Source organism: Tursiops truncatus, chromosome 19 (genome assembly GCF_011762595.2).
Source record: "Tursiops truncatus isolate mTurTru1 chromosome 19, mTurTru1.mat.Y, whole genome shotgun sequence".
NCBI lineage: Eukaryota > Metazoa > Chordata > Mammalia > Artiodactyla > Delphinidae > Tursiops > Tursiops truncatus.
The window spans coordinates 29434871-29450956 of record NC_047052.1 but is presented as its reverse complement, the minus strand read 5'-3'; the positions used below and the strand labels follow the sequence as shown (position 1 = coordinate 29450956).

At 45.3% G+C, this 16086-nt stretch overlaps 1 protein-coding gene and 1 long non-coding RNA gene across 7 annotated transcripts; one reads left to right on the top strand and one right to left on the bottom strand.

Moving 5' to 3' along the window:
* Positions 1–203: 203 nt before the first annotated feature.
* LOC109549551 (uncharacterized) lies at positions 204–10848 on the bottom strand. Of its 6 annotated transcripts, none has more exons than XR_012327875.1 (6): positions 10300–10848; positions 7945–7993; positions 6578–6723; positions 5122–5187; positions 2098–2151; positions 204–479 (listed from the first exon to the last, which is right to left on the bottom strand). It is a non-coding gene; the product is annotated as an uncharacterized lncRNA (long non-coding RNA). The 6 variants fall into 6 exon arrangements; XR_012327873.1 differs by having other exon boundaries at positions 6578–6700; positions 10300–10825; XR_012327874.1 differs by lacking the exon at positions 7945–7993 and having other exon boundaries at positions 10300–10815.
* Positions 10849–12264: 1416 nt separating this feature from the next.
* IRX5 (iroquois homeobox 5) lies at positions 12265–15816 on the top strand. Its single transcript, XM_033844769.2, has 3 exons — positions 12265–12996; positions 14048–14453; positions 14614–15816. The coding sequence occupies exons 1-3, from the start codon at positions 12748–12750 to the stop codon at positions 15408–15410; spliced, it is 1452 nt and encodes a 483-aa protein (XP_033700660.1). The 5' UTR covers positions 12265–12747; the 3' UTR covers positions 15411–15816.
* The last annotated feature ends 270 nt before the right edge of the window (positions 15817–16086 follow it).

The following is a 16086-nucleotide window of genomic DNA, read 5'->3' as shown; positions in this document are numbered from 1 at the left end:
TATATATAAGGATACCTTTCAAGTCTTTTTTCTCCCATAAATATAATACAGTCACATTAGAAAGTGATTTTAAACCTATTCTAATGATATCAGATTGCCAGAAGAATTGCTAGGTTGGAGAATGTGATTTTTTTTTTTTTTGGAACGCTCTTTTTCAGGTATAAACATTCATTCAATCCAATAAAGTCGTTTTAGAAAAAAAGTCAACATATAAAATTGATTTTATTTTTTCTATACTTTGATTAAAACAGATAGCACTTGGTAATACATTACAATGCTAAGCATGTCAAATAAAATTGGTGATCTAGAAGGGCATAACCCTCTTCTGCATGACAACTGTGGATTTTAAGTGGAAAAATACTGTAATCTATAAATAAGAACATCCAAAACATATTTAAACCACTTGAGCACTTGATTTTTCCATGGCCTTTGCATCTAGACTGAACAGACCACAGGAAATTTCAGACTGACAGCTGAATCTAAAGGAAAAAAGAAATCCATTTAGTTGCCATGATCATTGTCACCACCAGTCCCTAATATCTTCTTATACTTCACCAACCTCACTTAACTTTGCCCTGTTGCTTTATGCTTGGGAGAAAGACAAATCACTAATCAATTATGCACACTAATTTAAAATGCTACCTTTAGGAGGCATTTTGATACCTTAGGAATAGGGGTATTTCCTCTAACTGCTTACTTTTAAACATTTTCGATAACACCTTAGGCAGGATGCACTGAACATTTGCAAACACTTAAAAATGCTACAGTCTACATAGACTATCAAACTGCGCCCCAAAAGTGGCGGTACAATTCTGCAACTGGTTGAGGTCACATGGAAAATAGAATTATATGCTAATTTGTTCCTATATTAAGTTATCATAGAAGGTCATACCAAGCACAGTAAAATGAATTCTGGAAAAAAAATTAACTAAGTAGATTGGTATGTACCGTATCAAAGTAAACTGTTTATCTTAATAGATACAAATACAAGAAAGATTTTTAAAACAGGGGCATTTTTCTTCTTTTCAAAAAAGTAAATGTTTTAACCAACCCCAGGCAATGACTTGCATGATTTAAAAACACTTTATCTAAATAGTTTTTCCTTCAAGGAGAACAAGGGCAAGATTTTTTTTTCCCAAGGGGAGAAAAGAAATGGAAAAGGGCAGAGTATCCAAAAGAGAATAATTTCCTCAGAAAAAGCTTTACTTTATCTACATATTTATTGAATTTTATTCACGTAAATAGTTCTGCACATGTACTATAAAATGAACAGATAGGTTTAAACTAAATGATGGGGTCAGGAGGTACTTACCATATACATTTATTATTTTACTCCAAAATAAACTAAACAACAATATAGATGTTTTCCTTAACGTAGATTTGTATGAAGAAAATACGCTTCATTTAAAAAAACTATTGAGGAAGAAAATCTATATTCATTTTTTTCTGGAGGGCACATCTATAGATAGGTCTTAACCACAGATAAGTTCTAAGGATAAAGTATCAACTTAGAAAACTATAAACCAAATTAATGGTTGAAGAATTCGGGCTACCAGTTTCATATGTGATGATAGTGCAACCTTTATATTTCTATTTTCAAAGGTCCTTTATAGAAAAAAGGAAAAAATTGGGGGGAGGTGGTGATGGAGAACTAAAATCTTACAGCATTTGAAACCAAGGGACCAGTATTTTATAAAGCATCCAGCTTATTGCAGGACACAACTAAGAAGAGTAACAGAGGTCATCTGTGTCACACCCTCAGGCAAATTCCTGGGAAAAAATAAAACGATAATTTTCTGTTCTAGAGTCTATCCTATTTTCCATGAAAAGATATGTTTATATTTTTCATTTTATTGCAACATTTCCAATGCAATGCTACAAAAGAACTAGCACTGACAAAGAGCCATCTGAATTTTCTTTAAATCATAACTCATTTTTAATTTCTAAAGGGACTTTACCTATTGCTTTCAATAAAATTTTATTACTATTAGTTATCATAAAATACGTTAGGTTCCCATGGAATACAAGTTAGACATCTTCAAATACTGACTTTTCTACTATATATTATGGGCATTGTCTACCCTATTTTCTCCTTACCAAGTTAGATATGGAGATTCTTAGTCAGGCAAAGATCTTTGGCTTCTTGATGAACTATAAAATAAAGCAATATACTACTTTATTATCATTCTTGTTTGAAGGACCTTATGTATTGGGATCTTAATCCATTAAAAAGTTGAGAATTACATTTGAAAAGGGTGGGCGGAAGTCTGACAAAAATGAAAACATGCAATGATGCCTAAAATATCAGGGCTTAAGTAAATTAATCTTCATTCCCACTGAAAGCAGTCTGATGTCCAGGGACAAGGAATTATTCTACCATAACACACAGCACATTAAATACTACAATAGACCCATTTGAAATGTCTTAAGATAATTATTATGTCATCTACAAATGATCGTATATAGACTTATATTTTAATATTCAATACCAGAGGTTCTAACGCAAAATATGCTGAAATGGTAAATACATTTATTTGGTTCAAGATAAGAGCAAGCAAATCAGTAGCTATTCTATGACTGAAAGTAAGACTCCAAATAAGATCTGAAAAAGAATCGATAAAAGCAAGGGCAAAATATTTGGACCCTGGTTATCACAAACAACACTATCATTCCTGATGGTTTGCATATAAAACTCCTTATCTCCACTACCTAGTTGAAAAGAATGAAAAGCTTCTTACAACCAGCTAAAAAGAAAGTCTTTACCATGCTCCTTGAAAAAGCTCATTTTCACATTACTCAGGCTTCATTATGCTAAATCAATATTCGTTTAGTCACTGGGGTTATTGACATATTTTAAAATAAAAGTATACCCTTCAGCTACTGCACTCATTACAGGTAATTTGTCTTGTCAGACAGCAGGGAATATTATCCTAGTCTTTCAGGGGCTGACAGCCCGTGGAAATACCTCCCCATGGTTACAACTGTAAATAATTTTAAGGTAAAATATTGAAAAATCAATGACTGTTTCCTGCAATCTGTCACAAACAAATCAATCATAATCTGTACTGCCAGAGAGTATGATTTGAAGGAGATGGGAGCAGATGTAATTCTTGGCTGGAATCTCTCATTTCAAAATCACTTCACATAATGGTGTCATCATTTAAACACTTAACAGTCAGCGCAACTGCCACTGCAACATCTAGTTGGACAAAACCACAAGGAGGAGGAGGAGAAAATGCCATCACTATTACGTTAACAAACATTTAATTTAAATGGTTACTGCATTAGTAAATTTCAGCCGAAAACAGTTTTACCTGCCCCCTTTCACAGTTTTAAATTAATCAAGGCTGCTTTTCTGTGTACTAATGCTTAATAAATTAGTCCATGTCTAAAGTACATATTCTTTTTATTTTAAAAGTCCATTATAGAGAACAAAATTTGGAATTAATAAATAAATCATTTGGATTGTAGAATATCCATAATTCTATCTATAAACAAAGACAAAAAATAGTGTCACAGATGTCAAGATTATACTTTTAAAGTAGGTTTAAAGGTCACAGTTGCCCAGATATTAAATTTTATATTTTCCTTCTATTAATAAATATTACATTTCAACTTTGTAATACTGTAGCACATTTTAGAATGACCAGCAAGACCTAGTCAATTCAAAAATACCCTTGCATTCCATACACAAGCTACACCATAGATTGATATTTTAAACGCTAGAGTAATAACCCAAGTATATGAAGTGTAAAAGTTGGTCAAGGACATAATATTGAATTGTTCTGCAAATGTAAACTGCCTTCCAAGTAATCACTTTTATATCATTTTTTTTCTAGGCTACATGCTAATAGCTCCTCAGCTGCTTCCAACCTCTACCTAGGCAAGAATAAAAGAATCTGAGATTAGTATATTTCCTCTTCCCGTTGTATTAACCAAAAACATCATATGATTTAAAGATTAAAGAGTCCCCTTCTTGAAGGTTTTTGTTTTTAAATGTATACTAGCTCTTTAATAGAAGAAATTGATTTTATCTACTACTGTTGCTTACCAATTTCCCAATTATATAATTAGACATCATAAAGCCCTTTATTATTACATTAATATCCCTCCATAGATATAGTTCAGGGAGTATTTTTGATGACTAGAAAAGTATATCATTTTTCTTAAAAAGGAAAAAAAATGATATAAATACCATTACACAATTTAAGCCTTTATAAACATTCTTAGACATAGCGATTGATAATTTATAAAGGGGTTTGACTCTGTTTTTAATTTAACTTGCATGGGCAATGTAGCAACATAGCATGAAAAGATGGAAGATTTTCATATTGACACAGATTTTTCATTTTTGTTGTTCAAGAATCTTCGATTCATTCTGTAACACCAGCATTAGGTTTCTGAAACTGGAAAAGCATGTGGGGAAATGATCAAAGATCTCATCCAGAATAAAACAGAGTCCTCCATTCCATGTGAATCCCTGCAACAGCTGCAAAGAAAGCAACAAGCCAACCTAGTGAGAGGAAACGGAAAGTATTACCCATAGCCTAGGATTACACAAAAAATGGAAAGGGACCTAAAGCTGACAACTAGGGAAGGAACCCGTGTGTGGGAGCTCCTGGCCTCCAGTGCGCTAGAGCAGCCCAGGCTGGGCCTGGTGAGCTCTTTGGCAGAGCCCTGGAACCAGTTGTCAACCAGCAAGTCTCCCACTCAGAGCTGGGTGGTGGCTGGCAGTAAACCACCCTGCCGAGAGCACGTTCCCCCAGAGAAGGCAACAAAGCCAGAGAGGTAAATGAGGACAGCTAAGCAACGCGCTCAATGCCTGCACATCAACCACATGCTAAAATGACATCTACTAGAACGGGGTAGGCCACCATCACAGATCTAATTCTCAGAAAGAAGCTATTTTAAGGGTGCTGAGTATGCCTAGATGAGATTTCTCAGCTCTCCCAACATAGCCTATTACCCCAGGAGGAGGAGCTCGAAAACTCAGCACAGGAAAATCAGATTGTTTCCATACCCCAAATTTAAAGAAATTGCTCTCTACTAGATAAAGTTCTTATATGTAATAAAGGCACAGGATTACAGAGGAAAGTATTCTTTTAAAAGAGATAATATTACCTCCCTATCTTCAGAATCTCCTTCTTCCAATAGCCAGTACAGTAGTTCCATTATGGGCTGTAGATTCTTAAAGAGAAAAACAGCAAGAGTTAGCTTCATCTTTCCTACCAGTTCGTTCCTTCATTGAATGACAATTTAATTACCAATACTTCAATTGATTTTATTCCTGAATGATAGATATAGTTCTCAAAAAGCATACTCTAGCCATTTCCACTAGAGAACATTTAGTATAACCTTCTCAATTAATCAACCATAACCTATTACTGTTGAAAGGACATGCTTTCTTCATATTTTCAAGAGTGGGGAACCCCCCCTCACACCACCTATTTTATATAAAAGAAGTATCGGTTTTAATACATTTGAATACCATTAATATATAAGAAATAAACATGAATCTTCATAATAAATTTTGGCTAATTACAGATATAAAACTCAACCAATTTGCATATATGTTTAGATTTTTCCTATATTCATCCTTAGGAGGGAAGAAAAATCTAATCCTCCTGTCTTATAAATTCAACAAGTTTACATGTGGTTAAAAAAACAAAAACTAAGCTTAAAGGCAAACAAAGAGGAATCAGACTGCTCACTGTTTAACATTTTCTTCATATTTGTGTGTTTCCTAAGTGACTGTAATGCCTCAGCTCTTGGTCATACATGAAGCCCCATAACGCCCAATCAGTGATAGAAGAACACAAGTGTGTTATTTAAAAACAATTATATAACATTAAAAATCACTTTAATACCTTTGAAAGTATCCACAGAGAAGCACTTATTCTACTGCAGGCTGTACTAGAGTTGCCTTCTGTAGAATTAGCTTTTTTTTTTTGGTCATTCAACCATCTTTTTTACTTAAGAAAATATTCTCTATCACTAAATCCAGTACTTGCTCTCCCCACTAGGCAATGCAAATATTCTGCACAGTATTTTTTTTTTCTCATAGCTTTTCTCATCTGCTTGTATTCAGCATCCCCTATTTTGATGAGAAGTGACAAGTTTTGTGCACACCTGTATATCCTTTGTCTTTTTAAAAGAGTTTAGTACCCATGACTAGAGCTGATACTCCCTCTAAGTTTATTCTTAAAAGAACTGGGGTAATGAAAATAATCAAAAACTGTAATTTGATATAAACATTATTTCCTTTAAATAATAATTCTATTTCTATAACATATCGTAACTTTAGTCTTGATTTTTACAAAAAGCACTGAGCTCAAAAGTTTCACTATCCGACGATAACATTAAAAAATAAATGCATTTTAAGTGCATTTCCATGAATCAAAAATTTTCCTACTTACCAATGCATTGGTAAAATTTTAATAATCAAAGGCCTCAAGTGACATTCTCTACATTCTGTACTTAGACCATCCCCATTTCCAATACAAATACTTTGGTAAAACAAACGCTAATGCTATTTTGGGTTTACTCCACACACAAGCACAACTGTGCAGACACTCACTTGCAGATGAGCCTGGGGATGCACAAGGACAAATTTCAGTCAACATTTGGAGGAACCCCATGGTTCAGAAGTGAGCTTAGCTGAAAACATCCAAATGTATTACGGAAACATCATACTTAAAACCTGCACAGAAAATGGAAACGATTCTGTTTAAGGAAACACAGAAGTCTGGTTAAATACTTTAGGGATATTAGATATGAATATCTAATCTAATTTTCTCCAAGGTATCACTCTATATTATCTCAAATAAACAACTAAAGACTGTATCAAGGTGTGGAATATCATTAGCCTGAGAAAAGGCTAGAAAAATGGATTACATAAATGACAACTGCAGGAGAAAATTATATTCTATTCTCTTGAACAAATGTTAAGTGCATCCTTACTCATAAAGATTTAAACTTTAACTACATTTGAATATACTGGTTTTCAATTTTGAAGCATCTAAGTTAATTTGCCAAGCTAAATTGGTGCTCAGGTATACTCTAGCTATAAAATACTGCAGATTTATGCAGAAATAAGTCATGAGTATCACACTCCAGAGTAGTGCTAAACCAGAAAGCAAACCAGAGTCATTACTGAACAAGAAAAAAATAATTCCAAGATTTTACATCTTCTTAGAGTGGTATCAGCTGCTATTCTATTAAGGACAATTATTCTCTATAAAACAGCTAACATTTATACCGAAAAGATGTTAAACTACAGGAGCCAACACAATGTAGACGCTGAAGGGAAATACACAAAGATATTGAGATATTACCACACAAAATAGGCTGTGCTATCTCAGAGGTAAAACACTGTTCCAAAATATGATCTTGTTTTCATAATCTGTTTTAAAGAACATGTTTAATTCACTCAGGATTACACGATCTCATTTACTTGCACATTATCAACTGAAGAACACTGACATTTTCCACAAGATTTCTATACTGTAAAAATATATTATATTATTATATATTAATATAGTAATAATTACTTGGTGTTACTTATTAAAACAGATGACAGGTAATTAGCTCATATTCCTATTTCATTTCTTTTAACACAGCATATCAAATTTGAAAATAATGTATGGATAATAGCATTGGGATGCTGATCTTAGCTGCCAGAAAAGAAATTTTTGAAGGGGAGTTGGGGGATAAGTAAAGCAATTATGTCAAAATTAATGCTCTTGTTTTCGTTTCAGCAAACAAATCTACATAAGTCATTCTCTGATTTTAGTTTACCATGTAATGCTCGGCAGCTCATTATCCTTGGAGTCACGAATGAGCTGTGATTCTACACCTGGCCTCTCCGATCATAACGCCTATAGCCTCCTCCACTTTCATTTCCTCTTTCTACAATGAGTTTTAATATTAAAGAAAAACACTCACACATCTTACATACACACTGATGGACAGCCAGCTTCCAGGAAATCATGGGCTACAAAGAGAGGGGGGAAATCTTAATGCAATACTTATGTTGAAGGGTATTAGGTGCTGGGTAAGCCAAGGGGTAATATAATCAGCAGCATCCGTCCTGCTATTGTTGTGGCATTTGGTATTCAGAGATTTGAAGTAAAGGACAGTAATACTATTCTAGTGGTCATCCAGGTTATGATTCAGATCCTTAAACTAATAAGAGTCTAAATGCACTATCTTCACTTGCTCATCAATTCAAGTTTACAGAACCACATTTTGGAAGAAATGAAACAGTTTTCTTCTACGTCTGGAAATAAAAACAAGACATTCCATAAAAAATGTAGTTAAGTACCTGACAATAAGAAAAAAGAAATTGTTTTAGATCATTAAAACATTCTAGGAGACTGTCTTCTAAAAAAAGTGAAGGGACATAAATTTCTTATATATTTACCTTTTCATTACAATCCTGTTTCTGCACATTAAGCACGCCTTCCTCTACATATTTTTACTGAACACTAATAAACGTTTGCTTAATAATATACTATGCTATTTATGCTTTTCTTTCTAAATCAGGAACCATTACTCCACAAAGATGGAAGCACAAAAGAAGTCGACAAAGGCATTGCCAAAAAGCCACAAGTAGTATTAATACATGCCAGAACACTTAACATTGAACTATCATTTCTGTCTAAAACTTCTGCTGCCAGAGTGCTGGAAGCTCAAAGACAGGTTTCTATGCAATTAAATTCTCCAAAAGCAAAACTGTACAGAAATATGCCGCCCTTCTTATGTCACCGTTTTATAGACAACATTTTCTCAAGATCTTAATTAAGATAACGATGCACACCTGTGTCAACATTCTCTGGCAAGACAGCCTTATCAATCATAATCCTTTAAGTACACTCCAAAACTGCAAAGCGATATGACAGAAGCAATCTGTTGCCTTTCCTAGCGTCAGTGTTGTGTCTCTCCCACAAGAATGATGAGATCTTTAAAATACAGCAGATCTCCTTTTATGAGTCTTTAAAGTTTTAACTGTAAACAGTTATTACACTAAATAAACAGGAATAACCTCTTTTGCACTTGATTTAAACAATGACAACTGTACAGCCAAAACTCGAAGAGCAAGCTCCACGACCATGTCTTAACAATACAATTGTGGATCTTATTTTAAAGCTCTAAATTTTAAGAGTTATGCCTAACAGGATCCGTGCAGACATGACAAACCAATAAACTCTTAGGAAGTTTTAAAATTAGATTTTTTTTTGAAGTCCTTCATTAAGAACAATCAGGGAATACCTATCCCTAGTGTAAGTTAAAATGTTCGGAAAGATACAAATGCAACAGTAAGCCGAAAAGAAAAGGAGTCGTCTTGGTAACCTGGAACCAGAGGGAGTTAGCTCCCACCTCTGCTGGCGGAGAAAGCTTCAGTGACAAGAGACGAGTTAAACTACTGCTAAAAGCACGCAGGCTCCCAAACGGCAAAGCTGATGAATAAAGGAGGAAAAGGGGCGGGGGCGGGGTGGAGAGAAGGGAACGTATCCTTATCGTCACTGCTACCAAGACTAAAAGTTAAAACCTCCGGTTTACCAGCAAAAACGTGAAAGCTTTCACATGAAAACGGAGAAAACCCGCCAGATGTTATCTGAATCCCGTCTGCACGCTAATGATCAGCTCTTCCCTTTCACATATTAACACGAGTCTATCTCAGACGCCGGGCGGCCGTGGCCAGCCGAGCATCAGAGCCATCAATGTGCAAATAAACCAGAAAATAGAGACATCCTTAAGAAATGAGTCTCAAATTTGACGTAGAGCGGAGGTGACAACCACAGCAACAGAACCATAAACTCCATAAATTCTAAATGCCTCAATATCTTGCAGGATTCTCTACAGTCCGTGCACCAAAAAGAAGACAGTAGAAAGAAACGAAGTGGGGGGGGAGGGGGGTTTGGTAAGTATAGTGTGTCTGTGTGTGGGGGTTGCTTAGCTGCCCAGAGTTACATGATGATGTAACGAGAATGTCTGTGTGGACAGACTCAGATTTTCGGTGGCACAAACCTCCACGGTTCCATTTCAGAAATCTCGGACGAGAGCCCAGAGAGTGAAGCCGCCGCGCGTGGATGGAGGGGACACGCCCACGCCCGCCCGCCCGGGGACCGTCACACCAGGAGAAGCCCGCCCAACTTTCACGCGGCCCATGCCCACGGAGGCGCGCGGGGCACCGTCGCGTCCGTCCGGTCCACGAGGGGACGCGGACGCGGCTCGAGAGGCAGGAAGCCCGGCCGCAACGGGGCGGATGCGCGGTGGCATGGAGGACCCGGGGCTCACCTCTCCTCCACGGCGCGGGCGCGCGAGCCGCGGACGCTCCCTCGTGGCTGGCGCGAGCCCCCGGCGGGCGGCGCGCGCGGGCCGCTACAGACCTTTAGCGCGAAGGGCTGCGGCGGCGGCGGCGGCGGCGGCGGCGGCGGCGGGCGGAGCCGGTGGCGGGCGGAGCCGGGGGGCGGGCGCTGGGGAGCTGAGGGGCAGCGAGAGGCGGGAGCGATGCCAGCAGGGCGGGGACGCTTCGGGGCACTCCCCGCGACCACCCGGGCGTTGTCCGAGCCCCAGAAGACATTGCCCTTTGGCTGCCTGCGAGGCCACCACTGGCCGGCTCCGCACGCCAGGCCGCTCAGCCTCGCCTCAGTCTCGGCCGGCTTGCTGCCACCTCAGCCTGGCTGTTCCCGCCACCGCCGCCGCCGGCTTCCCGTCTCCATGACAATAGCGCGCCGTCGCCCCGCCCAGCCCCGCCCTCTCGGCGCCGTTACTCTGAGGAAAGCGGGCTCACGTAGCCGAAGGGCGGAGCCAATAGAGGCCAGCGTCCAATTAGAGGTGAAAGCAGGGAGGGATGGGGCCGGGAGGCTAGAGCGGTTGTAGGAGGACGTCCGCCTGAGGGGCGGAGTCTGGAGGGAACTGACGGAGGGGAGGAGTCAGCGCGCGTGCGTGAAGTCGCGCTGCGGAGAGTGTGCAGTTGTGGAGAGTGGGCTTGGGTGCAGGGGTTGGAGCTCAGGAAGTAAAAGTGTATCTCTCCCGTCAGAGTCATTGAGGGAACCTCTGTGTATAGGCATACTTCGGCTTCCGTGTGACCTCATTATAAAAGGCCACAAAGTCCCCGATCTACTGGGCCCCAGCGGAGTGCCCAACACTGTGCCAGCCCCTGTCCTGGTTCACCAGCGCCCCTGTCTGTCCCACAGTTCGAGTGCTTCTGTGGCTTGTGGCGGCGCGGTGTGGAGAGACAGGCAAAGGGTCTGTTTTGTATTCTAAATGTGTGGCCTTCGTGGGCAAGGGCTCGGCCTGTGACTCGGTTGTGTGTTTTTGCCTTGCCAGCGCCTCGCTGAACAAATGGTTGGGTTGGTTACTGCTCCGCAATGTTAGCAGTGGAGCGTGGGCGGATGCGAGAGTGGGTGCGAAGGGGAAGAGGACCCGCACTCTCCACCACCACCGGCCTGGCGGGGCGGGCTGCGGATAATGCAGAGCCCCGAGAAAGAGGCAGCCAGGCATTGCGGGAGGAGGTGTAGTGGAGTCCGACGACCTACTCCGGTGTAGCTGCTTCTCCGTCTGGCAGCTCTTGCCCACTACCTCTCTAGAGAAGGCTACCCCCATAGTACTGGGTCCCCAGTGCCTCCTCCCTCGCCGTCTGGCGGGGAGTTGGTGGAAGGGAGGCCGGGCCGGAGACGTGCAGATGTCCAAGGCCTGTCTCTCGCCCACCTGCTGCTGCTGGCGGAGAGGGACAGTCACCCCGGACTCCCTGCGCCCTGGACGCTGGCATCCATCCGGCTCTCTCGGGGGCCTTCATTCCGGGTATCCATCTCGCTCTCGGGTCCCCTAGCTTGGGGGAGAAGCCAGGGGCGGGTGGGCGGCGATCTGCCTTGGAGTTCAGCCTTCTGGCGAACGAGAAATCCGCTAACTCCGCGATTTACTGCGGCGTACAGAAAGCAGAGCTTTCGCTGGCGCGCGGTCCGAGGCCTCGTTCCCTTTGTGCGTCGAAGCGGCGGGACCGGCCATCAGGGCCCGCCTTGTGTCGGAACCGCCGCTCCACCCCGACTTAGCAGGGGAGGAAAGTTGGAAGAGATCGGCGCGCCTGGGATGTGTTTGTCATCCTGGGGCCGGCGCTCAAGAGTCTGAGAGAGAGAGAGAGAGAGAGGGAGAGGGAGAGACCTAGGAGGGGAGGGGGGAAATAAGAGGAGGGGGGAGAGGAGTGCCGCGGAGGAGAGGCGGGCGCTAGGGAGGGGCGAGGGGAGCGCCAGCGAGCGGGAGAGGGAGCCGGGGAGGAAGAGGGAGAGGGCGAGGCGCGCCTGGCGGCCGGGTTGGCTGCGGCCGCCCAGAGGCTCCTGCCAGTCCTCCCACCGACTACACCCCGCGAAGGAGGAGCTTCAGGCGCGCACAAGGCGTCAGAATCCTCAATTTCCAACTTAGCATCTTGGCAGGACCTTTGCGAAGCCAAAAGCAGAGCCCCCCAGTGCAAAGAGCGAGGGGGAAAAAGAGAAAGCAGCAAGGGAGGGGGGGGGGAAAACCCTGCCGGGGCGAGCGAGGCGCGCAGAGGAGCGGGCTCGGCGGCCGCAGCCGGAGGCGCGCGGGAAGTCAGCGAGGAGGCGCCGCGGGCCGGAGCCCGGGAGCCGGGGCCCGAGGAGCGGCGGCCCGGGGCAGCCGGAGACCAGGTGCCCGCCCGCACGCCCTCGCAGGGCGCCGCCCGGCTCGTTGGCGGCCGCGGCGCGGAGCGCCCCATGCCCGTGCGTGGCCATGTCCTACCCGCAGGGCTACTTGTACCAGCCGTCCGCCTCGCTGGCGCTCTACTCGTGCCCGGCGTACAGCACCAGCGTCATCTCGGGGCCCCGCACGGATGAGCTCGGGCGCTCGTCGTCGGGCTCCGCGTTCTCGCCCTACGCCGGCTCCACCGCCTTCACGGCGCCCTCGCCGGGCTACAACTCGCACCTCCAGTACGGCGCCGACCCCGCGGCGGCGGCAGCCGCCGCCTTCTCTTCGTACGTGGTGAGTGAGCTGGAGCCGGGGCGGGCAAGGGCAGCTGCGGCAGCTTGGGGCGATCGGGGGCTGCGGGGGACACGGGCCTCGGCTCCACCGCGGGCCGCCCCTGCCAAGCCTCGCGGACCCTGCAACCTTGGGCGATTGTCTCCCTCGGCTTCGCCCGGGCCTCGGGTTCAGGAGTTGCTCGGAGAGAAGAGCCGCGTCTTGCTCGGATCGCTGAGTTGGCGAAAGTGTTTTTTGGGGAGAGGTCGCTGCGATTAAAGAGCAGCAAACGTGAGCTCCAGGCCGCCCTGCACATTTTCCTTTCTTTTTTTTTTTTTTTTTTTTTGGTTTTGCCATTTGGAGACAGTAGTTCAAAAGAAATAGACCCGAAATCTGAACAGAAGCGTGCTAAGTCTGTGTAAATGTGTTTGGCCTCGCCTTTAATTAGTCCTCCAAAATGTTGCAAATCCGTAATCCTATCTTTGCAATCCGATTTGGAGGTATTAAATTTCTGAAAAGTCGGGCGAGCTGCGGTGCATCCGGGATTTTTCGGCCGGGTGCACTTTCTGGAAAAGCGCCTTGGCTTCGGTTTGGGGTAACACTTTTGGAGGGGTGGGAGTGCCGAGGCAAGGCTTAGCTTTTCGTTTGCCTTTCTCTGTGGGGAAAAAAAGTCCTTGATTTCCTTTGCTCACCACCCTTGCTCCCAACGCGCAACCACTCGGTTGCGGAGCGCAGAGTCGCCGCCGCTGCCCAGGCCTCTCTCTGGGTAGAGGGCCCGGCCGCCGTGGCCGGATCTGCGCACGGAGGGAGGACGTTCCTGGGCCTCCCAGGGGCCAGGGAAGCCAGGACGGCTCCAAGCGCCCCCAAGGACTCAGGAGTTGGCGCCCCCGCTTCCTTATGAGGAGGAGGAGGCGTTGCCCCAGGGTCTGAGCTCTCCAGCCCTACCCCAGGGAAAGCCTGAGTGCGGGCCTCGCAGCCCGAAGACCCCTGGGCGCAGGGAAAGTGTCTTTCAGTCGCCCAGGTGGCACTGGGGACCACGGCCCACTCTCACTTTCTCTCTGCCCCTTCCCTGCAGGGCTCTCCCTACGACCATACACCCGGCATGGCAGGCTCCTTGGGGTACCACCCGTACGCAGCACCCCTGGGCTCGTACCCCTACGGGGACCCCGCGTACCGGAAGAACGCCACGCGAGATGCCACTGCTACACTGAAGGCCTGGCTCAACGAGCACCGCAAGAACCCCTACCCCACCAAGGGCGAGAAGATCATGCTGGCCATCATCACCAAGATGACCCTCACCCAGGTGTCCACCTGGTTCGCTAATGCGCGCCGGCGCCTCAAGAAGGAGAACAAGATGACGTGGACGCCGCGGAACCGCAGCGAGGACGAGGAGGAGGAGGAGAACATTGATCTGGAGAAGAACGACGAGGATGAGCCCCAGAAGCCCGAGGACAAGGGCGACCCCGAGGGCCCCGATGCAGGTTGGTGGACACGGGAAAGGGTGCGTTAAGCAAAAGGGGGACTGGAGAGGGGGCGCACAGGGCCTGGAGGTTGAGGGCAGGGGTCTTTGCCTTTGCGGGCGGGGACCTGGGCCCCGCCGCGCGGCCTCCGCGCCTCTGACCGCCTGGGTTTTGCCCGCAGGAGGAGCAGAGCAGAAGGCGGCTTCAGGCTTTGAACGGCTGCAGGGGCCGCCCACCCCCGCCGGCAAAGAGACCGAGGGTAGCCTCAGCGACTCGGATTTTAAAGAGCCGCCATCCGAGGGCCGCCTCGACGCGCTGCCCGGGCCCCCCCGCGCCGGCGGGCCCTCCCCGGCCGGGCCTGCGGCAGCTCGGCTGGCCGAAGACCCGGCCCCTCACTACTCCTCGGGCGCGCCGGCTCCGGGCCCACACCCAGCCGCGGGAGAGCTGCCCCCCGGTCCCGGAGGGCCCTCGGTCATACACTCGCCGCCACCGCCACCGCCTCAGGCGGTGCTCGCCAAGCCCAAACTGTGGTCTCTGGCGGAGATCGCCACATCCTCGGACAAGGTCAAGGACGGGGGCGGCGGGAGCGAGGGCTCTCCGTGCCCACCGTGCCCCGGGCCCGTAGCCGGGCAAGCCCTAGGAGGCAGCCGCGCGTCACCAGCACCGGCGCCATCGCGCTCGCCCTCGGCTCAGTGTCCCTTTCCAGGCGGGACAGTGCTGTCCCGGCCTCTCTACTACACGGCGCCCTTCTATCCTGGCTACACGAACTATGGCTCCTTCGGACACCTTCACGGCCACCCGGGGCCCGGGCCAGGCCCTACAACGGGTCCGAGCTCGCATTTCAATGGATTAAACCAGACCGTGTTGAACCGAGCGGACGCTTTGGCTAAAGACCCGAAAATGTTGCGGAGCCAGTCCCAGCTAGACCTGTGCAAAGACTCTCCCTATGAATTGAAGAAAGGTATGTCCGACATTTAACGCGGGCTGCGTCGGTCCTGGACTTTCCTAATTTATTAAAAAAAAATGGCCTTGGCAGTTATTTTTCCATCAACATGAGAGAAAAACAAAACTACCCCTCCTACTAAAAAGTTTATAGTTCCTGGAGATGGATGACATAAAAATGTAAACATCTCCACACACAAACAAAAATGTCTTAACCAACTGAAAAGAAAAATTTAAAAAAGGATTTGTATTAAATCTTATTCTGTATATTTAATGTAGCATTTTTGTATTTAAATTGATAACTCAATATCTTTGAAGTAAATTATGAAATTAAGACACCTGTACAGGCATTTAATGTTTTTTTGTAATATAACTATATACATTTGTGTTTCCCCCAGAACTGTTTCATAGTTTAAAAATACAAGTTTAATTTAATTTTTTACACCTATTGATTTTTCTGGGTATGAGCTGAAGTATTATTACAGAAAGGGAACAGGTTATACTCTTAGATTTAAAAAGTAAAAGAAACTGCAGCCGCCTTTGTAAAATGCAAAATATTTAATTAAAAGAGATTTTAACATAATCAGAGCCACTCATTACTTTTTAGAAGCCACAGTAAACTGTCCATCGCCCTGGACAAAAGGTGCAAACTGCAACTTTTTTTCGAAGTGGGGAATGAAAGGTTCCACCGAACCTAGTGTGCCAGCGGGAA